Source organism: Ipomoea triloba, chromosome 11 (assembly GCF_003576645.1).
Source record: "Ipomoea triloba cultivar NCNSP0323 chromosome 11, ASM357664v1".
Classification (NCBI taxonomy): Eukaryota; Viridiplantae; Streptophyta; class Magnoliopsida; order Solanales; family Convolvulaceae; genus Ipomoea; species Ipomoea triloba.
In genome coordinates, this window is record NC_044926.1 from 18,485,227 (window position 1) to 18,507,948 (window position 22,722).

The following is a 22,722-nucleotide window of genomic DNA, read 5'->3' on the forward strand; positions in this document are numbered from 1 at the left end:
CCTGTAATTCCAAGTAAATATAAATGTCACTTTTTTTTTGCATAAAATGTATCAAATATGCCATCAAACTTTATCTGTAAAGTCAATTAGGCCCTCAAACTTTTTAAAATTGCAAATCGATACATAAGCATGTCAATTTAGTCATCAAGGCATAATTGCTTCTCCCTAACTTTCACTATATGTTTCATAATATTTATATAAATACTTCTTTATTTTAATTTTTATTCTTTTTATGTTTATATTCATAATATATATTTTTTAACAACAGGCTACTACGAATAGCGAACTACTATTAGCAACAGCAAATTGGGGCTGCAAACAGTAGCACATTGTTTATGTTCGTAGTCCCAAATTGCTTTATAAAATAAATTTTTTTTGTTGATGCTTATTAATACTACTAGTTTTACACGCGCATTGCGCGAATGTGTTAATGCCCAATGTTTATAATTAAATAAATATTTGAAAATATATCAATGCAAGATTATATAAGAGAAGTTTATACATAGTAATTGAATGTCGAGTTTGTTTATTTAAATATGTAACTCAAAGTATATGAATCCAAGAAAATATAGGAAATTCATTATAATTGTCACTAAAATAAATGTTTGCAACTTTGTAAAATCGATAGTCTAAATATTTTGTCTAAAAATGATAGTCTAAATAAATACTACTTTTAGTTTGAATTTTCTAAGTATTGTTAATTCTCTTTTGAGTAACATTGTCATTGTCTTCATCTTTACTATTTGTTCTCTTCCTTTTTGTTGGTAGTGTGTTATTTGCAATTGGGTTATTGTTGGTAGCATAGATGACAACATCATGCAATGAGATTATGACATAGGAGCTATGGACTTTCCTTTAGGTGTTCTGCTCGAGGTTCATTTGGTTCAACCATTATTGTTGAATGCGTTATTGTGGATAAAGAAATCCCTAGTTTAAGGAAAAAGATTAAATAAATTAGTAAAATTTTGAAATTTTAAATATGATGTGCTCCAAAGATATTAAAAGGTAGTTTCTCGTTTCAATTTGCTGGGCAATAGGTTATTTGAGTACTTTTATTGTCAACAAATTCCCCAAGTAGTTAATATGATTGTTTTCAAACAAAAAAAAAAAGTAGTTAATATGATTAGTTTCAAACTATTATTTTTTATTTTTTTCATGGTATTAATAAAATACTTGGTAAATAAATATATAACATTATTTTGTATTATAACTTTGATATTTAATTACAAGATATTGTAAAAATAAGATAATGGACAATGTAATGAATATCAATTGATAAAATTGAATGTAAAGAAACTTTGCATGAGAGAAAATAAAGACAATATAACAATGAAATTATTTCTCTTATTTAATTTAACTAGTATTTTCACCCGTGCGATGCACGAAATGGATTTGTTATAATATATTAAGAATATTTGGATTGATATATAATTATATAAATTATAACATCAAATATTATATAGTGCAATTGAAGATATGTTTTGGATCGATTATGTTTTCTGATGTTATCCTTGTTTGAATTCCAGCAAATAATTGCTTAATTAATAGCTAATGTGTAGATGTACGCATGCGGTGCTAGAACTTTAGAGATTTTATATATCATTGTTTAGTTTTGTTAAATCATACAATCTCAAACTATTTAAGAATTTAGGAGTGTGTACTTCTAATAGATTTTCACCGTCTGGTTCTGTCTTACACAAAGAGTTACAACTTAAATATGTTCGTCTTTTTGCAATATTCATGTCGCACATGTACTGATTAATTTGATCAACTACCTCTAAAGTCGGCGAGCGGATCACTGACCTTCCAGCTGCGACTCATCAAGCGTGCCATATCTTGAGCTTGAAATTTTAAAAAAAATCACTTTTAATGTAATCAAAGCATTGAGTCATAACAATATTGACACTGAAGTTTTAATTTTATAATCTACATGTATATATTCTGTGATTTTTTCCAATGTAAAACATATTGATTTTACCAATGACTAAATTTCAAAGTGTTTCAGATTCGCAGGCATATATAAGTAAAACTCACATCTAAATCCTAATTTTTTTTGTTAATATTTCATACATATAAAGCAAGTCTCTAACTATTGTGAGAAGTTAGTAACCTTGAGTCTAACATACAACATAAAGCATTGTGTGATAGTGGGTAGTAACTTTGAGGTAAGACCATTCAAGCATATAAGCATGTTTCGAGCTTAAACACAGTATTCGTGCGTCATCGGTGCTTCATCCCATATTATCAATTTGCTCCTTATTATAAGCTCAGCAAGGTCACTACCTTGCGATTTATTGCACGTGGAATCTTCGTTCAAAGAAAGTGGTATAGCAAATCTGGAATGCGTCGTTCTGCCTCCCGGCAACAACAAAGATGCTATTCCACTGGAAACAACATTTAGAACAATATCACATCGGCTCCTTATCTTTGATGATAACGTTCTCCACACGAACGTCTTACCTGTTCCTCCGTAACCATACACAAAGAATAATCCACCTCCATTTGAATCAATATCATTCATCACAAAGTCGTAAACATTCTTTTGTTCATCGGTCAATTGTGTTACCAATGTCTCATGCTCTGTCTTCAAAGATTCCTTCCAATACAATTCGTATAAACAATAGAATAATATTAAAACAATACAATTCCTATTCTACAATTCCAATACAATTCGTATCAAATAAATCTGCTATTAAAACACGAAATCCAATACTACAAAATGAAGTCTACTATTCTACAATTCCTATACTACAATTCCAATACAATTCGTATACTGCAATTCCTTCCTATACAACAATTCCAATACAATTCGTATACTGCAATTCCTCTACAATTCCTCCGTCTATTCGTATTATAAATACATTCATCAATTAGAAATCTTTGCATGAGAGAAAATAAAGACAATATAACTAATGAAATTATTTCTCTTATTTAATTTAATTTTTTGATAATGAATAATTTTTTTCAAATAAAGGCATTGTAGACACATAATTCTAAATTAAAGAAATACATAATATGTATCATTTTTTGTTGTAGCTACTAATTTATTTAATTTAATAAGAGTAAAATAGAGGGAGAAACTTAGTTATGCCAAATTTGATTGGGATGAGGTTTGAAACTAAGACCTTTCTTATAAAAATTAATGGGTAAGTTAAAAGTTAACGGAATATTAAAGGAGAAAATGATATTTAACGGATAATTATAAAATTAAGGATAAATTAGAAAATCTCAAAGGAAAAATATAAATATAAACAATCTGAACCATTCATTTGATTAAATAATTTGACCGCCATTTTTTCTACCCATTTTAGGCCTAACTCTCTTTGGCTCTTATTAGTATAGTAGATATAAGTAATTAGCATATAAATCTCACCATATGGATAAAAATAATAATGTTTATTTGGATGAAGAACTATATAATAAAAAGAATTTTATGATATATTATAACATATTTTGTAAGAAAATTTTAAATGATAAGAATCAAAATCATTGAAAGTTTGTAGAGATGTATTCAATCTAGAATTTCAACTTTTGTAGACTTTTTAAAATAAAAAAGTTGATAAAAGTTTATGAATGTTTTTATATAGACTTTTATATATAAAGTCTTACAAAGTTTTAAAAAGTTTGAACACCTCTATTAAAGTCATTAAAAGTTTATTAAAATCTATCATTTTAAAAGTTTTTAAAAATTTACAAAAGTCATGATTGAATACATCTCCCTAAGATATTAATGACATTAAATAACACTACTATTAAATTTAATAACTTAGCTTGTACGTGAAGTCATGAGTTATATTTATTTTCTTGTCTTTACCATTTATTTCCAACTTTACATTTTGTTTTTTGTCCCTAATAATGTGTGGATTATTTAATTTCTATTGTCCTTTTATCTTTATAGTTTTACTTGATTTTTATTAGAAATTTTTTAACAACATATTGTGTCATTTTTCTGAAAGGATGACACAATATGTTGTTAAAAAATTTCTAATAAAAATCAAGTAAAACTATAAAGATAAAAGGACAATAGAAATTAAATAATCCACACATTATTAGGGACAAAAAACGAAATGTAAAGTTGGAAATAAATGGTAAAGAAATTAACATATTGTGTCATATTTTACTTGTATAATAAATAATAGATTTGCACTCTCATTATTAGTTTAACAGTTTAATTAATTGAAACACAATATATTTTTTAATTTGATATCATAATACATCCTTCCATTTCCAGTTTTGTATGAGTGCCAAAAAACACCCAAAGATACGTACAACTTGGACAAGTTGCCCTCACACAGGCTTAGTTCATCATTGGTTCGAGAAACGATATTTGGGAGAAGAGACCAAGGTTCGAACAGATCCCTTGTGCGCATCAGCATTTGACCATGTCTATTGAGTCACCGTGATCAATAGTTATTGTGTAGACCACAGTCCAATATATATTTTTATAACTCATAATGTACGTTATTTTAACACATAAAGTACATTATTCTAACACATAATGCACATTATTCTAACACATAATGCACATTATCTTACCCTAGAAGTTTATTATTCTAACTCATAAAAGTACATTATTCTAACACGGTAACACATAATTTACAATATTCTAACACATTATATACATTATCTAAAAACATAATAAGTGTGAATGAATGTTATACCCTTTATTTATGTCTGTTTTTTCCGTTAAGTTTTTTTTTGTACATTATGTTATAAAAGTTGTAATTTACAATATATTAGACAAACATACCCCTACCGTTATAACTTCCGTTATCTTTTTCACTATAGTTACCATGCGCATGCATCCACTATATATTTTCTTATTTTCTTCAATAATAATAATATATACACATTATATATTGTAGTTATATGTTAGTTATTTCCTAAAATATAAATATAAAATTTATAAAAATATTTTACATTATTATTTTTTTATTATTTACAGAAATTTAAATATTTAAAATCTAAATAAATTTAAAATTTTAATATAAAATATTAATATTTGGCACCTATTTTTTGCGCATCGCGCATAAGAAAAACTAGTATTACTGCGGAAGTATCTCTATTCTAACACATAATATACATTATTCTAACTCATCAAATTCAGCGAAGTTGTTTTGAACCGTGGTCCACACAATAATTTGCTCCGTGTGATTTACTCTGTTAGGTCGGGGATTCCACCTTTTTGGGAGAACTTGGACAAGTTACGTTGCAAGAAGATTCAAAAAGTCATGACTCAATCTATTCAAGAGTCAAGATTCAGTGTTCTTGGAATGCCCTATCCCCACGCACAATTAAGTTGACACTTGATATCTGCATCATATCCTAATTAAGCTAGAGAAAGTATTTTCCTGGAGTAGTATATATTAGAGTTAGTTTGTTCATCATCAGCACAGTGAAACAAACTAAATCTTCAATTCATATAATATAATGGTCTCAAAAATGCATATCCCACCCATGCTTAGCCTTGTGACAATATTTCTGCACTTAGCCTCTCCTTTCACAAAAGGAATTGGTGCCCAAAACACTATAAGCTGTATTGAAACTGAGAGGCAAGCACTTATGGCTTTCAAGCAAAGCATTATGGAAGACAATGGCATGTTGTCTTCTTGGGGAAGCCATAAAGAGTGCTGCAAATGGTGGGGTGTTGGCTGTAACAACGCCACGGGCCACGTTATCCGCCTCGATCTTCATGGCAATTCAAGTACCCATCACTACCTAAGTGCTCCCAAGGTTAGTCCATCTCTGCTTCAGCTCAAGCACTTGAATTATCTGGACCTAAGTTACAATGAATTCCAATGGAGTTCGATCCCGGAATTCATGGGATCCTTCCAAAGATTGAGAGTTTTGAATCTCCATAATGCTAATTTTGCTGGTGCTATTCCTCCCCATCTTGGGAACCTCACAAATCTAAGAGTTCTCTTGTTGTCTTACAATGGACTAAACGAAACGATAGCCGAGCTTCTTGAGAAGTTAGCAAGGGGTGCAGCTGGGAAGTCATTGCAGGTTTTGGGGTTATCTGGGAATGAACTAACAGGCAAACTCCCTGGAAATATGAGCTCTAGGTTTGAATCCTTGAGAGAATTGAATGCAAGGCAAAACCTAATGAGTGGATATTTGCCTCTTTTGCCTTCAAGCCTTGAGCAGTTAGATTTAGCCATTAACAATTTTGGTAGTGTGTTTCAAGACCCCACCAAAGGTTTTGGAAAACCAAGTAATCTTGTGAAACTGGATTTATCCTTTAATCTCATCTCAGGGCCATTCCCAGATTTGTCAGATTTTTTGTCATTGAGAGTGTTGAATCTGAGTGGGAATCTAATCCAAGGGGGGATATCAGAGACAATAGGGAAGTTATCAAACCTTCAAGTGTTGAATTTAAGGTCCAATTTTTTGGGAGGGGTTATTAGTGAAGTCCACTTTTGGAACCTTAGCAGCCTCCAAAAGATGGATTTATCTATAAACCCAGGATTGTCATTCAACTTTAGTGATGATTGGGTTCCTCCTTTTCTTAGCCTAAACTCTATGGTGATAGGGAATTGTAAAGTTGGGCCTAAATTCCCAAATTGGCTAAGAAATCTAAGTTGGTTTTCAGAGCTTGATCTCTCCTCTGCTAATATTTCTGATACAATACCCAATTGGTTTTGGGACCTCATCATCTCCCCCAAACTTAGATACTTGAATTTATCTCACAACACCCTTGATGGCAAATTCCCTGATTTATCCAACAAGCTTTCTCCTTTTTCACTCATAGATCTTAGCAACAACAAATTTTGGGGTCCCATATCCGCATTCGTTGGGGATTTTTTAATACTTAATCTCTCGAATAATAAGTTTGTTGGGTCAATCTCTTTCCTGTGCTCAATTATTACTCAGAATACTTTATGTATTGACCTTTCATATAATCATTTCTCTGGTAAAGTTCCTGATTGCTGGAATAGCAACATTTCAAATTTGGCCATTATTAATTTGGCAAATAATGATTTCATTGGAGAAGTTCCGCATTCTTTAGGATCCCTACCTCAGCTTCAATCATTGCATTTGTCAAACAACTACTTCAATGGGGATTTGCCTTCCTCATTTCAAAATTTTACATCCTTGAGAATTATGGATCTTGGAGGAAATAAGTTTACAGGGATAATCCCATCATGGATAGGAAGCCATCTAACTAATTTGACCATTATTAGCCTGCGCAATAACAACTTTAATGGAAGCATGCCTAAAAGTCTGTGTCACCTTAGGAATGTCCATCTCTTAGATCTCTCTCAGAACAAGATCACAGGAAGAATCCCACGCTGCTTTAACAATTTTACTACTCTTCAGCATACTCCCATTGGAAGCACTGAAATCTCCTACTTTACTATCACGGGAAATAATGATTATCCTCGCTTCTACATGGACAATGTTTTTGTTCAATGGAAAAACAAGGACTCAAAGTATGATAAGCAATTAGGATTCTTGTATTGCATTGATCTTTCAAGCAATCAATTGGTTGGAGATATTCCAGAAGAACTTAATGTTCTCAAGGAATTACTCTCCCTGAACCTTTCAAGAAACCATTTGACTGGTAAAATATTTCCATCAATTTATGAGATGGAAAAGTTAGAATCCCTTGATCTATCCATGAATCAACTTTCAGGTGAAATTCCAAAGGGTCTTGCACTATTGAATTTTCTTGGGGTTCTTGACCTGTCGAACAACTTCTTGTCCGGTAAAATTCCTAAGGGCACTCAACTGCAAACTTTCAATGCTTCATCCTATGCTGGAAATAGCGGCTTATGTGGGGACCCACTTCCCAAGTGTCCCACAGATGTTCCTCAACATGGCAAAAATAATGACCATCAAGAAGGAGATGAGAATCTTGTAGATCAGGAATTTTACATATCCATGGTGATTGGGTTCTCTGTCAGCTTTTGGGGGCTTGTGGTCTCATTGGTGCTCAGTGACAAATGGAGATTAGCCTATTATGGATTCTTGAATGATGTCAAAGATGGGATGTATGTGAAAATGAAACTTTATTTAATGAGAGCACAACGAAAAATTATGGACAACTAATGGTTTGATGAATTAGTGACGGTATGATTACTCTACTCATGTATTATTTCATTTTACATTGTATTTACTAATAAAAATTTTGCCTCAACTTTGACATACTTGCACAGGTGGATCATGTGCGAATTGCAACAGAAAATTGAAGAATATTGATGGAGTAGTTGGTTTGAAGATTTGTGCGTTTCCTTCACTTTCTATTAGATGGATAAAAATGTACTTTTTTTCTAATAAATCTTATATGTGTGCCTAACACTTCACAGATGACATGTAGTTACTCTTCTATATAGGAAGTCATGAAATCGAGTCTCAGTACTCACTCTGTGTTTCAATATATGAGAAAGTATGTATAGACAGATACTACGAATATTTTTCAATGAACTTGAATTCCTCAAATACCTTGAACCATATTTGGCCAAATAATCCATATTACCAACAAAAGGAGAATTGAAGCAAGAACCATATTCATTGCACAATTTCATTAGTTACCCATTTTCCCCTTTCATATGTTCTGAAAGGGCTTCATGTATACAAAAAGCTCATTTCATCAAGTTTCTTTCAGACTCTAAAGCTTCATTCTCAAGCAAATTATATACTTACAAAGTATGTTAAATATGAATCTCCAAATAGCCTGTAGATTGCAGTTCATGTTGCGGGGGCGCAAGGCATGACCAACTGCAGATGTGAGTTTTCAGGTTGGCGCTTCAATCTCAAAGCCTGCATATTTACGCGCCATCACTTCATATCTCAAGTATTCTTTAAGTCAAAGATAAACGTGTTAACTATAAAAGTTTCTGGTTAAGATAAGAAGATATGTTCTTCGAGGAAACCAGAATTACCTTCTTGAAAGGTGAAACAACAGTCCTCCAGCAGTGGAACTTTGAAGACCTAGAACTGCTGAATAGAATAGAGAGAGAGGCACAGGTTAACATCTAATGTGGACATGGGAATTTACCAGGAGGAAGTACTAGCACTACTAGCAATAATGCAAAAATCAGTGGCAAAAGTGTGTCCAGAGAAGCTCGTGATATGATATGAAAAACGATCTAGATAATTTCCTTATTGTTGGGCAGAGGCCGGTGAAAGGCCAAGTCCAGCAATTGGTAGCTAGGGCTAAGTACAGCAATTGGTAGCTAGGCGGATTGTTGGGCATCAGAGCCAGGTCATAGGTTCAAATCCCAACAAGAGCAGTTAAGACTGGTAGGTGCTGGGAGGGGAATTATTGGGCATAGGCCGGTAACGGGCCAAGTCCAGCAATTGGTGGCTAGGAGATTATTGGGTAGAGGCCGGTGAAGGGCCAAGTCCAACGCCCTTCCTCTCGAAAATGTGAGGAAATAAAGTTTCGCCTTTGCTACTAACTATAGTTGTTGGCGTGGTAAATGCTTGATCCTAACACTTATTATGACAGAAAAAGTTTATAATGAAAAACAATAATCATACTAAGTACAAACCAATACTAAAATAATATTGCGATAATTTTAGGACAGAAGAAAAAACTTACATGTCTATATTTCCTGAGCAGCAGTTAATTGGCCTGGTGCAAGTGATGTGAGGATCACTGGCACAGAACTGTGTTTCAGAAGTTTTGTTAGGGATCGATAAAGCCCAATTGCCTGATTGTTGACCCAAGGGACAAATCATCCGAGATTCATTCGATGAGTATGATCTCTTTAGATGCTTCACACTTCTGGGAAAGCAGCCATGGTTTTTTTCTGGCTCCAATGGAAGAAAATCTTTGCACCCACGATTACTTCCCTTGTTAAAGTAATCGCCTTCTAAGCAGTGCTGCAATTGCATGCTGTCTGTCCAGTCCGCGTTTACCATTCCAATGGTTAGCGCATTTCCGTCATTGTTTCTTATAGTTCTTACTGTTGCTTTCTGTTGAGTTTGAGAAACACACTCAGAAGAACATGCGTCATTAACTTTATCCATTTTAATGATTCTTTTAGAAGCAAAATCGGAGATCTCTGATGGATCACTTCCAGATTCAGAAATTTCTGGTTTGTGGTTCTTCTTGCGTGAACAACCGAACAGGCTAAAAGACAGCTTGTTCGCTCTGGCATGCTTTCTTGGAAAAGCACCATTCACGAGATTGATTCTTATCTCTACATTGCAACAAAGTGTCTGCTGAAGTGCATTTGCTATCGACTTCCATGATTTCTCAGCCTTGGATACGTAATCAGGGTGAGAAAACTTCAGTTCAGCAACCGCTAAACCTGAATGCAAGAGAATGCAAGACAGAAGAGCATCAATAAAGCATTTTGTTAAAAATATCCAAAGCAGATGGGAAGGGAAAAAGAACAAATACGTGTTTCTTAATGCCAATTCAACTCAGGCAGACTATAAGTGCTTTCTCACACATGGCAGGGTTTGGGAGAGGAAAGCATGCAGAACCTTTACATTCTAAGAACCTATTGTTCAAAATTGGTACAATAAAAGCCCACCTTGCTTAAGACAAATTGAAGACAAAATTCCCCGTCTCTGCAAAAAGCTTTTTAATGAATGGGATTCACACTTTGCAATAGCTTTACTCCATATGGATGTCAAAGTTTCTTCATCATTCTGCATCCTCACTTGACAGGATTCACTGCTCTCACATGCACAATTTGCAACGTGCTTCAAACTCTCACCAGTTGACGATGTGCTGCAAAAATTACCATCTAAATCTGACAAAATTGGATTAACAAATCACTTCAATTAATCGGTTGAAGATAATGGTCTGCTTTGTTCCGTAAACAAAGCATAAAGCAGCATTCTAGGTTTATTCAATCATATTCACCTTGTGGGTATTCTGTTCTACTGCATAACCTTGCTTCATTGAGATCCATTGAAGAACCCACGGAGCTTAGCTGCAGAAGAGCAGCAGTCAGCCAAGTGGTCTGACTCTTTGACATCCTCAACTGTTTCTCTGTTTCAGAAAGTATTTTCAGGGCATGACTTAGTTGCTGCGTGCTAGCTTCAGCTGTGGCGCCCAGGGTGGAAAACAAAAGTGAAAAATGCAGTCTCATAAGAAAAGAACAAAGCATACAAAAAAGAGTAAAACTAGCACTAGATCAAACAGCTTCCTTATTCAAACACACAGAATTTATTGTATCTTGAAACTATGGAATTTTCCTTCAATCTTTTTTTTGGATAATTTTCCTTCAATCTATTCAATTGTATATTGAAAGTATTGAACTTTCCTTTAATCGATTAAACCTACATCTTATGCCTTATATGATAGGCTAAGCATCAAAACTCTTTTTTAAGTTCCAACTAAAACACATAAACGGCAGAAAAGTTTACTTAACAATAACATGGTTGGCTATTATAAAAGCTGAAAATGAGTAACAACCATTGCAGAGACAAAACCAAACATACAATTACAACGAGTAAAAACAAAAGTAGAACCTAAATTAACAAAGTCTCTACGCATTTGGTTTTCCAAAACCTTGTATGATCAGAAATTTTGTCTATGCATTTAGGTGGGGGTCTTAGGATATTCAAGTTATTTATGTGTCTAGTTTAATTAACAACACTTAACTCAAGTTATTTATAATTCAATTAATGAATAAAATTTATATATTTTTTATTCTATTAAAAGTATTATTAAACCAAAAAAAAAATAAAGTTATTAGAAAATGTTAAATAAAATAAGCAAAGGAACAAGAATTGGTTTGACCAAGACAAAGAGAGAACTAAAATTGTGTCACCTGATGAGAATGAACTTATGGGAATCAATTCATATTGTGGAAAGACACGCACATAACGGAATATTCCCTTATGCAAACATGAAAGGAGGTCAGGTCTTATGTTTCCTCATGATTCGTATCTATATCATTAATAAAACCAGGAAGGGAAGGCCAATCCCCCCTCCCCACTGCGATTTGGCACTTTTTTGGTTTAAAACAATACCTAAAATGGAACTACTTGTTGGCATTTTTTACCATTCAATTCCTTAAATATTTCTCCTGCTGTCTTCTTCCCTATAGGCTATAGCAAAAGGTTATACAATAAAAGTCAAAAGTAAGAAATATAATATAATATTTTCTTCTATTCAAACAATAGCACTTTTCTCCTACAAAGGAGTGAGCCAAATGATAGATCAAAGGGAATTTAGAAATGGATGACAAAAATGCCCCCAAGGCCTCCCACTGAATGCCACAATACTCAGAGGACCAATAGCCACAAGCCTAGTACAATTAAGTAAAATTTCCAAAAAAACATTCTGTGATGTAAAGATAAATATCACTAAAAGCTTTTCACCTCTCATACACGTGGAACATCAATTCATAGAATCATAGTATCAGAGTGCAACAGAATGAATAGTCATGAAAGTTAGAGACTTACAAAAGCGTCCTCCAAGAACCCTCTTTCCAGCAAGAATATCCATTATGAGATTTGCCAACTGTGATATCAACTGCATGGGATCTATTCGCGATCTCATGAGCTCTCTGGCTCTTTTAACTGTATTAGAAGTATCAGATGACAATGCCAGATGTAGTAACTCCAGTAATTCATCATCAGAGACAGCTCCAATCTGCACCGAACAAAAGATGAAACCAGTTTAGTATTTTTGAATAACGATATCTGCAAAAATCAAAGAAAGTAGAACAGAAGAAAATAAATAATGAACACATACTAGCTCGTAAACTAATGGCATTGAAATTCTTTTACCAAGCAAACTGAGCTGCTCAAGCATCATCTCCCCATCACGAAGTGAACCATTTGATTTGCAAGCAATGAACTCTAAAGCATCCTGATCAAATTCACCTCCTTCTTCTGCACAGATTTTCCCCAAATGGTTTGCAATATCAATGTCTTTAATTTTAGGAAAATGGTATTTCTGTGACCGTGACACTGCAGTGCGGGGCAGTTTATCAAGATCCGGGGTAATCATTATGAAGATAACATGTCGAGATAGCTCATCAAGGCTACTCAAAATAGTTCCCCATGTTTCTTCTCGCAATAGTTGACACTCGTCAAAAATAAAAGTCTTAAATCGGGAAGAGAGGGGAGGGATCCCTGCACTCTTCATAAGTGACCTAATCCTTTCCATTTTATTGATTTTCAAGCAATCTACTTCTACGACATCCTTATTCCTTCCAGAGAAGAAGAGAACACATTCTAGGCACAGACCACATGGTTTTTGGGCATCCAAAGAAAGACAGTTTAATGCAGCCGCAAAGATTCTTGATGCCGATGTCTTTCCAGTACCACGTGGACCATGAAAAAGGTAGAAGGGATGTATCCGTCCGGTTGAGATTGTATTCAAAAGGGACCTTGCTACTACATTTTGTCCTACCAATTCACTGAATAATTTTGGTCTGAACTTTTGATAGACATTTCTACTTTCTGAAATGGAAGTAACCCCATTGCTGTAAAGCTCCCAGCATCCTCGTTCTCCAGCAAAGAGAGTTTCACCTCCATCCCCAGAGAGAAGTGGCTGCTCTTCCACATCTGGAAGAAGATTGGATCCTCTAAGCCGTGGGGTCCCCAACCAGCAGGAGCTAATCCCACATCCATGGTTAACAGAGTCAACAATATCAAAATCTTCACTATCATACTGTGGCATCACATGACAGGACCCTTCCAAAGCACCATTTGCAGAAAACTGAGGACTGCCTAGCTGATTCAAAACATTATCAACTGCTGGTCTAGATGACCTGTATTGATTTCTATATTTACTTTTCTTCTTTGGCGGATTTGCAACCTGCACTGACTCTTCATTCCTTTCATTACATGAACCCACGCCTTCACCACAGTCATTTGAAGATGCTATGCAAGCCAATTCCAAACCTTGCTTTGTGACTACTCTACAATATCTTTCACTCCGAGATTCGTTTTTTTCCGCCACAGCTTTGGTTGATTGATCTAAGTTGGGCCGTTCAGCATGAATGATACCATTACTGCCTCCATTCTCAACCCATCCTGCAGTTTCATGTGATTCCAATTTTGAGTTGGGTTTCCTTACACCACAATCTGGGTCCTTAACACCAGGATAAGCCTCATTCCTCGTGAATAAAGCATTGTCATTTTTCTCAAATCCTAAACTAATCCCATTACTTGAATTCGTTTCCCAATTCGAATTTTCAAGGAATGCAAAGAATTTCCCCATTGAATTAGTTGACGGATCTCTAAGAGACTTAACTCTTCTAAGTGCAACCAGTGTTCTTGATATGGGAATATCAACAGAGTGCCGCCGCCCATCCATCACTTCAAGATATTGATACTTTTGAACCCCACAAACAATTTTCTTTACAGTACTCACAAAAGTATGCTATTTTTCAACCTGGAATTCACAAAAATAAACTCATATTATACCACACAAAAAATAATAATAATAAACTTTCTAGTGAAGAAGAGACTAAAATGGATACTGCAAACCAAGAAGACAAACATTTAAAGAAAATGCAGAACACCCAACAACTCCTTCCAACAAAAAGAAAACAGGGCAAAAGATGGACCATTAAATACAGGACCACCAGAAAATCAGAAATTAGCACAACATAATAGAAAACCCAAACAGAACTATTAATCATTAGTTTTCACAAGAAAGATGTAAAAGCAAAGCAAAAAAAAAAAAAAAAAAAAAGCAAGCTGGGCCTAACCTCAATCTCTACACAGTGCACAGCCAAAAAGCAAAGCACTATGTAAACTCAGCAGTACCTTTCATAAACAACAACACTCGAAAAGTTTCAAACCCACTCTTCCGTATCCGCCTACAACAAAGTAAACACACACAAAACCATTCAACAATAAAAACCAAAAACAAATCAAAAATGAAAGAAACACAATTCAACTTCACCACAATGGCACATTTCCACACACACACTCACAGAGTTTTGCATACCCTTTGAAAATGCTGTCCTCATTGGTGAATCCAAAACATATATTCGTTTAATATAAATAGGGAGAATATTTGGGTATAAGAAAAAAAAAATGAGTATAAATAAATGCATGTTTATCCAGAATAAACAAATTATTTTTTGAAAAAACAAGTGAGAAACGACAAAATTGAAAAACGGAGTTGAGGACAGACACATGGAAACACAGAAAACCTGTGAAGTGGAGTGGAGAAGAAGCGTAGGAAGCCTTGAAGTTCACGAGAAATTTTGAAATGGGAGCGAGGATTACGGAATACCCATTGAAGATCAGAGCAAAATAACAATGGGTCTTTGATGTTCTTGGGATTTGAGGGGCGGTTTGGTTGAAGCTCAAGCTTTTACTACCCTGTAGAAGGAAACAAGGGCCATTGTAGCAAAGATCATTAATGCTTGGGGGAATAGGGGTGACACAAATGGCATCACCTTCTACCTTTTACTGAGAATCTTTTTTCCATCCAAACAAATTACATAAATATTACTCCCTAATATGTGTAGAGTTGTACTAGATTGACTCCCGTTTTATACTTACTCACTTTTATTTTTTGATAAGGTAAAATATGATAGGTTATCTTCATCCTACTAGTCCTAATAAAAGTGTCCAACATTGTGTGAAAGGAGTAAAAGTAGGGAGTAAAATTTGAGAATTTAAGTAATATTTTTCATATGTTTAATACATTTTAGGAAAATGTCACGAGGTGTCCCTAATTATTGTAGGAGACATTTTAAGCTCATATCATATTCAGATTAATTTCTATTTACACCGGTTCGGTCTAATTAAGGAACAAAGTGTCAATAGTTAATCATTGATCCAGGTCTACCTTGCAAAGCGGACTCATCAGAATTTACATCTTGAATATTCACAATTTGAATTGTGAACATATTCCACATCCATGGTTAACAGAGTCAACAATATCAAAATCTTCACTATCATACTGTGGCATCACATGACAGGACCCTTCCAAAGCACCATTTGCAGAAAACTGAGGACTGCCTAGCTGATTCAAAACATTATCAACTGCTGGTCTAGATGACCTGTATTGATTTCTATATTTACTTTTCTTCTTTGGCGGATTTGCAACCTGCACTGACTCTTCATTCCTTTCATTACATGAACCCACGCCTTCACCACAGTCATTTGAAGATGCTATGCAAGCCAATTCCAAACCTTGCTTTGTGACTACTCTACAATATCTTTCACTCCGAGATTCGTTTTTTTCCGCCACAGCTTTGGTTGATTGATCTAAGTTGGGCCGTTCAGCATGAATGATACCATTACTGCCTCCATTCTCAACCCATCCTGCAGTTTCATGTGATTCCAATTTTGAGTTGGGTTTCCTTACACCACAATCTGGGTCCTTAACACCAGGATAAGCCTCATTCCTCGTGAATAAAGCATTGTCATTTTTCTCAAATCCTAAACTAATCCCATTACTTGAATTCGTTCCCAATTCGAATTTTCAAGGAATGCAAAGAATTTCCCCATTGAATTAGTTGACGGATCTCTAAGAGACTTAACTCTTCTAAGTGCAACCAGTGTTCTTGATATGGGAATATCAACAGAGTGCCGCCGCCCATCATCACTTCAAGATATTGATACTTTTGAACCCCACAAACAATTTTCTTTACAGTACTCACAAAAGTATGCTATTTTTCAACCTGGAATTCACAAAAATAAACTCATATTATACCACACAAAAAATAATAATAATAAACTTTCTAGTGAAGAAGAGACTAAAATGGATACTGCAAACCAAGAAGACAAACATTTAAAGAAAATGCAGAACACCCAACAACTCCTTCCAACAAAAAAAAACAGGGCAAAAGATGGACCATTAAATACAGGACCACCAGAAAATCAGAAATTAGCACAACATAATAGAAAACCCAAACAGAACTATTAATCATTAGTTTTCACAAGAAAGATGTAAAAGCAAAGCAAAAAAAAAAAAAAAAAAAAAGCAAGCTGGGCCTAACCTCAATCTCTACACAGTGCACAGCCAAAAAGCAAAGCACTATGTAAACTCAGCAGTACCTTTCATAAACAACAACACTCGAAAAGTTTCAAACCCACTCTTCCGTATCCGCCTACAACAAAGTAAACACACACAAAACCATTCAACAATAAAAACCAAAAACAAATCAAAAATGAAAGAAACACAATTCAACTTCACCACAATGGCACATTTCCACACACACACTCACAGAGTTTTGCATACCCTTTGAAAATGCTGTCCTCATTGGTGAATCCAAAACATATATTCGTTTAATATAAATAGGGAGAATATTTGGGTATAAGAAAAAAAAAATGAGTATAAATAAATGCATGTTTATCCAGAATAAACAAATTATTTTTTGAAAAAACAAGTGAGAAACGACAAAATTGAAAAACGGAGTTGAGGACAGACACATGGAAACACAGAAAACCTGTGAAGTGGAGTGGAGAAGAAGCGTAGGAAGCCTTGAAGTTCACGAGAAATTTTGAAATGGGAGCGAGGATTACGGAATACCCATTGAAGATCAGAGCAAAATAACAATGGGTCTTTGATGTTCTTGGGATTTGAGGGGCGGTTTGGTTGAAGCTCAAGCTTTTACTACCCTGTAGAAGGAAACAAGGGCCATTGTAGCAAAGATCATTAATGCTTGGGGGAATAGGGGTGACACAAATGGCATCACCTTCTACCTTTTACTGAGAATCTTTTTTCCATCCAAACAAATTACATAAATATTACTCCCTAATATGTGTAGAGTTGTACTAGATTGACTCCCGTTTTATACTTACTCACTTTTATTTTTTGATAAGGTAAAATATGATAGGTTATCTTCATCCTACTAGTCCTAATAAAAGTGTCCAACATTGTGTGAAAGGAGTAAAAGTAGGGAGTAAAATTTGAGAATTTAAGTAATATTTTTCATATGTTTAATACATTTTAGGAAAATGTCACGAGGTGTCCCTAATTATTGTAGGAGACATTTTAAGCTCATATCATATTCAGATTAATTTCTATTTACACCGGTTCGGTCTAATTAAGGAACAAAGTGTCAATAGTTAATCATTGATCCAGGTCTACCTTGCAAAGCGGACTCATCAGAATTTACATCTTGAATATTCACAATTTGAATTGTGAACATTCAGTAGGTAAATTGTGTATTTTGAACCCGGGTACACCTTGCATATGAGTCCACAGAATAATTTGTGGCAAAGTACTGTCCAGATTGATTTTTTCATATGAGGATGTGATAAATTTTAATAGGCTTGTTTTTTACTTTTTTTTTCCTTTCTTTTTTTTTTTTTTTAATTTGTATGTATATAAATTATAATTATAGAAAAAGTTTTAAAATATCAAAAGTCACTGAATTTAACACTGTAAAAATAGAATATTACTATACAATTTTATTTATGGTAATAAGCACGATATTTCTCAATATTGTAAAATTTTGTATACATATATATACACACCATTTTAAGAAAAAATAATTAATACGTTTTAACTGTACTTCAAACATTTATAAACATTTCCTTTTCATATCATAAACGAAATCCAAAAAAAAATTATAATATTGTGTATTTTGTAAAACAATAAGTCGTGTTTTGCTAGAGGTATATATAAGAAAACTGCAACTCTACAAAATCCATAGAAAATATATTACTTAAAAAACACAAAATAAATGTATATATAGCATTTATATTTTGACTAGTTTAAATCGAGTTATATAACAATTTTTATATGGGACATTCAATTCAAATTTAAGTTATATAACAATTTTCATATGAGACATTAAATTCAAACTCACTTTATTAATATGCCTTGGAGCAACTTCAATGGTTTGATTTTTGTCAGGCCATATAGACAAAAGGGAAAACAGATAACAGAAAAAAGCAAAAACAAAAAAAAAAACAAAAACAAAATTCTGACCAAAATAAATAAATAAAAACAACACCATTCATGCGCTCGGTTGCACGTGCCAGTTGGGCGCAACATGTGTGCCAACCACGCAACATTAGGCTTTTATTTGTATTAAGTGGACCTTACCAAAAAAATTATTTGTAGGAAAAAAAAAAAACCTCCAAAAAATCCCTTTCCCTATTTGTTAAAAAACTCCATGCTAATTTTTAGTCTGAACAAAAAACACACACACACACGAATATGCCCTTAAAAGAATTTACAGTACTTCATATATAAGAGTTTATTTCACTTTTAAAATTTATCAATTACAGTAACATTTTCATATATATATTTTCACATATGGTATTCAACTTTGATATTTTCACTTTTTATGGCTTATTTGATTAACTTGAAAATATTTTTTCTTCAAATTTAAAGGAAAACATATTTTGCATTATTTGGTTGATGAAAAATGAATTCCTCAAATTTGAGGAAAATTAATTCATTAATCTTGTTTGTTACTTTGTATTTTATTTTTCACACCTTTTAAAAGAAAAGTTTTATATTTTTCTTTTTAAAAATATTACATTTTCCCATATAAGTATTACATTTTTATCTTGATCCGACATATAAGAATATGTGAGATAACCTCACAGTCTCTCACAAGTGTTTGCCTATAGTAAAATATAAAGAAAATGATCAAATAGGTCATAAACTTGACTTAAGAAATCAATTAGACTCTTAAACTTTCAAAAGTTGCAATTAAACCCTTAAACATGTTAATTTAGAGTATTGAGATTTGAGCCTTAAAAACCGATTGGTGACCTGTAATTACAGGCCTAGAAACCGCCCAAAAACACCGGTGAAATAGTCACCGAGTTTGTTGCCTCCGCCGGAGAAGGCAACCAACCCACACCAACAACCGTTTCGCAAGTATTTTTGGTCGGAATATAGTCGGAGGTTTGTCGAAACGCTAGTGACCTGTAAATTACAGGTCACCAACCAATTTTTAGTCCCTATGATCTAAAGTAACATGTTTAAACACTGAATTATAACTTTTGAAAGTTTAATGATCTAATTGACTTATTGAGTAAAATTTCAGACCCTATTGGTCCGCTTTTTCTAAAATAAATGTCAGTATCATATAGATGAAAATGGATGAAAGTATTTACTAAGACTTGATAAGAAGTCACATTCAACTCAGTTAAAATTTGTCCCAGTGATATATATTCATTCCATCTCTGGAGAATGGAGAAGAGGCGAGGTGTACTGGGGGCAGGGATGTCAGATGTTCCCTATGCTCAGTATCAAGTACTGTAACAGAGAGAGTGGAAGGGGGTAAAACCGGGATTTCACACCTGACAGTTTCTGTTAGTTTGGGTAGTGGGTGGCTAAAAGCTGGGGGCACTGTTTGGGTTTCGCATTACATCATTTGTTTATTAGGAAGACCACTTTTTGCAGAAATATTCAATGCATAATTAAAAAAAAGTGGCTCAAAGCAGGTAAAAGCTTTGTTTGGGGATGAATGGAATATATTGGAAATAGACGATATAATTTCTTGTTTTTTATTACCTCCTTCCCATTTTGGATGTCTGATTCGTTTAACGAGACTTGACTGAAGTTATTTTTAATCCAATATTTATAATATTAAGTTTAGCATTAATATATAAAATTTATATATTTAAAAACTACATTAAAAGTACTATTAAACACAAAAAATTAAATTTAAAATAATAAAAAATTACTAAAGAAAATAAGCAATAAAGAAGGAGTTCGTTTGACCAATGAATAATAAATAGAACAGGTAAAATGGGACAGAAAAGTAATACACTTGTTTTAAATTTTTACTATGTCATACGTAATAATATCATTAAAATAGACCCAAAACATGTTATATACTTTTACATTTTTTAAAATTTTTCTTTAACTAGTCTCTTTCAGTACATATTTAGCCACATCCTTAGAGCAACCTCACTAGTGAAGTTTTTGTAGTGGTTTTTGAGGTGCTAAGTAGGAGAGAAATGAGAAAAAGAGAAGAAAGAAATACAGGAGTCTGACGCAACAACAAAAAAAAAGGGCAATGATGTGCTAGCCGGCACGTGCACTACACGCACCCGATCGGGCGCCATTGTGCGCGAAATACACAATAGTGCGCTGCCACTTCCTCTTTCTCTGTGCCGCGAGACCCACAAAACACCCACCCCTTACAGGAAGCCGTCAAATTTTCTTCCTCCTCTCCTCCCCATCATCCATGCCCTTCTCAAAACTGTGCAAAATGCACTAATGGGGAGACCCTTAGAGCACGCTCAATAGTAAGACTTTTTTGCAAGTTTTTTCAGGCCAAATATGAAGGAGAAAATGGAGAAAAAAAAATTAGTACGTGTAGAAAAAAAAACCTAGGTTCACCCAAAACGCACACTACAAAAACCATGCATTATAAGAGCTCCTCACCTTCTGCTCTCATCTACTTTATTTCCTTCAACCCAACCTTAACATCACCACAAAAAAAAAAAAAAAAAAACATAAATAATGATACTCTTAGAACATGACAAATGGTAATTCTTTGAGGATCTTTGTGTTTTTTTAAGAAAAAGAGAGGATGACACGACAGAAGAAAAAGAAAAATTAGTTATTGTGGAATAAGTAATTTTTTGGAAAAGAAAACAACAATATGTAGTGTACAAAAGCATGCAGGATTGCATGCTACTCAGCAGAAGCATGCTCTTTACATACTAGTTGGACGATTGGAGTGGTTACTAACCAACAACTATTCTAATTCTTCTTTCTTTTCTATATTATTTTTAACCTTCTTTTTTTTTTTTTTTTTTTTAATAATTTCCTTTAGGGTCTACAAAAAATTTATAAAAGATCCAACTATTAGACGTGCGTTTAGCATTAGGGATGGTCAGAGTTTCGTCCAAATCTAATCTCAATGGGAATAGCAATAGTGCATAAAGTATTACTTTTGCATATAAGAAAAAAGGTGGGAAAAAAGAGTTATATACTTTTACATTTATTTTTTAATCTTTCTTTAATTAGTCTGTTTAAAATTTTTGCCGAGATCTTGTGGTCTAGTGGTACCCCGATTGCGCTCCAATATAAAAGGGGTGTGTTCGTGGAGGCGATATTGAATTTTTTTTTTTTTAAAGTTCCTTTATTCTTTTTCCTCCACCCGAACTTTGACTCCACAAAAAAAAACTTTTAAAAAATTACAAATGAAGATGTTCTTAGAGCATGACCGATGGTAATTCTTTGATAATTTTTGGGCTAGTTTACTAACGGAAATTGTTATCTATTTTATGTTTTCTAATTTTTCATTTTCATTCTCTGTTTTCTGTTTAAAACTTGTTTACTAAAACTCATTTTTTAAAATTTATTTTTATAGATTAATGTTATAAATAACACAAGTTTAATTTTGAATGATTTTTAAATCTTATATTTAAAATATTTTTAGATATGTTTGCTTTAAAAGGAATAAATATATTTTTATTTTTAAGTCTAAAATCTTATTACATTTAATATCCGAACAGGATTTATGTATGCATATAACATAACTAAAAATATATCCGAACCAATAACATATTAAGGTCACCTAAAATTTAGTTTAGATAATATTAATATTTTTGAGCTATTATTTAAATATTTTGAATATATTCATTTGAATGTCGTGTGTGTGTGTGTGTGTATAGAGACAAGATCTGGTGCGACTATTGTTTCTTGTGCGGTCGTACTACTTTGCACCACTATGTATGCACAAATACACCACCATGTTCAGAACTGCACCATGATTTGTAAAATGCACCACACCCTCGTGCATTTCTAAAATGCATGAACCCTTTTTTTGTACTTTAGAGTCTACAAAATATTCATAAAAAATTCAACTATTAGACATGCTCTTAGCATTAGGGATGACGAGAGTTTCGTCC

General features: G+C 33.5%; 2 protein-coding genes and 1 long non-coding RNA gene across 6 annotated transcripts; 1 reads left to right on the plus strand and 2 right to left on the minus strand.

The window, feature by feature from the left end:
• The first annotated feature begins 5,442 nt into the window (after positions 1 to 5,442).
• LOC115997577 (receptor-like protein EIX2) lies at positions 5,443 to 8,442 on the plus strand. Its single transcript, XM_031237167.1, has 2 exons — positions 5,443 to 8,073; positions 8,160 to 8,442. Exon 1 carries the CDS (start codon positions 5,443 to 5,445, stop codon positions 8,050 to 8,052), a length of 2,610 nt encoding a protein of 869 aa, XP_031093027.1. The 3' UTR covers positions 8,053 to 8,073; positions 8,160 to 8,442.
• Positions 8,443 to 8,493: 51 nt separating this feature from the next.
• On the minus strand, positions 8,494 to 15,349 carry LOC115997576 (protein STICHEL-like 2). 4 transcript variants are annotated; one of them, XM_031237166.1, is made up of 9 exons: positions 15,087 to 15,349; positions 14,637 to 14,747; positions 12,668 to 14,317; positions 12,376 to 12,565; positions 10,826 to 11,008; positions 10,491 to 10,712; positions 9,548 to 10,262; positions 8,886 to 8,940; positions 8,494 to 8,763 (listed from the first exon to the last, which is right to left on the minus strand). In XM_031237166.1, exons 3-9 carry the CDS (start codon positions 14,237 to 14,239, stop codon positions 8,692 to 8,694), a joined length of 3,009 nt encoding a protein of 1,002 aa, XP_031093026.1. In that variant the 5' UTR covers positions 14,240 to 14,317; positions 14,637 to 14,747; positions 15,087 to 15,349; the 3' UTR covers positions 8,494 to 8,691. The 4 variants fall into 4 exon arrangements, with proteins under 4 accessions (XP_031093026.1, XP_031093023.1, XP_031093025.1 ...); XM_031237163.1 differs by having other exon boundaries at positions 8,886 to 8,943; XM_031237165.1 differs by lacking the exon at positions 14,637 to 14,747 and having other exon boundaries at positions 8,886 to 8,943.
• A 1,184-nt stretch (positions 15,350 to 16,533) lies between these two features.
• On the minus strand, positions 16,534 to 17,599 carry LOC115997578. The gene is made up of 3 exons (XR_004093753.1): positions 17,337 to 17,599; positions 16,887 to 16,997; positions 16,534 to 16,568 (listed from the first exon to the last, which is right to left on the minus strand). It is a non-coding gene; the product is annotated as an uncharacterized LOC115997578 (long non-coding RNA).
• Positions 17,600 to 22,722: the final 5,123 nt, after the last annotated feature.

Excerpts from the sequence above, each read along its gene's own strand:
- LOC115997577 (XM_031237167.1), top strand. The coding sequence starts at position 5,443 with ATGCATATCCCACCCATGCTTAGCCTTGTGACAATATTTCTGCACTTA.
- LOC115997576 (XM_031237165.1), bottom strand. The coding sequence starts at position 14,239 with ATGGATGGGCGGCGGCACTCTGTTGATATTCCCATATCAAGAACACTG. Across the intron at positions 11,009-12,375 it reads GGTTCTTGGAGGACGCTTTT|CTGAAGCTAGCACGCAGCAA; the intron begins GTAAGTCTCTAA and ends TGGGCGCCACAG. Across the intron at positions 8,944-9,547 it reads TGCTCAGGAAATATAGACAT|CAGTTCTAGGTCTTCAAAGT; the intron begins GTAAGTTTTTTC and ends TATTCTATTCAG.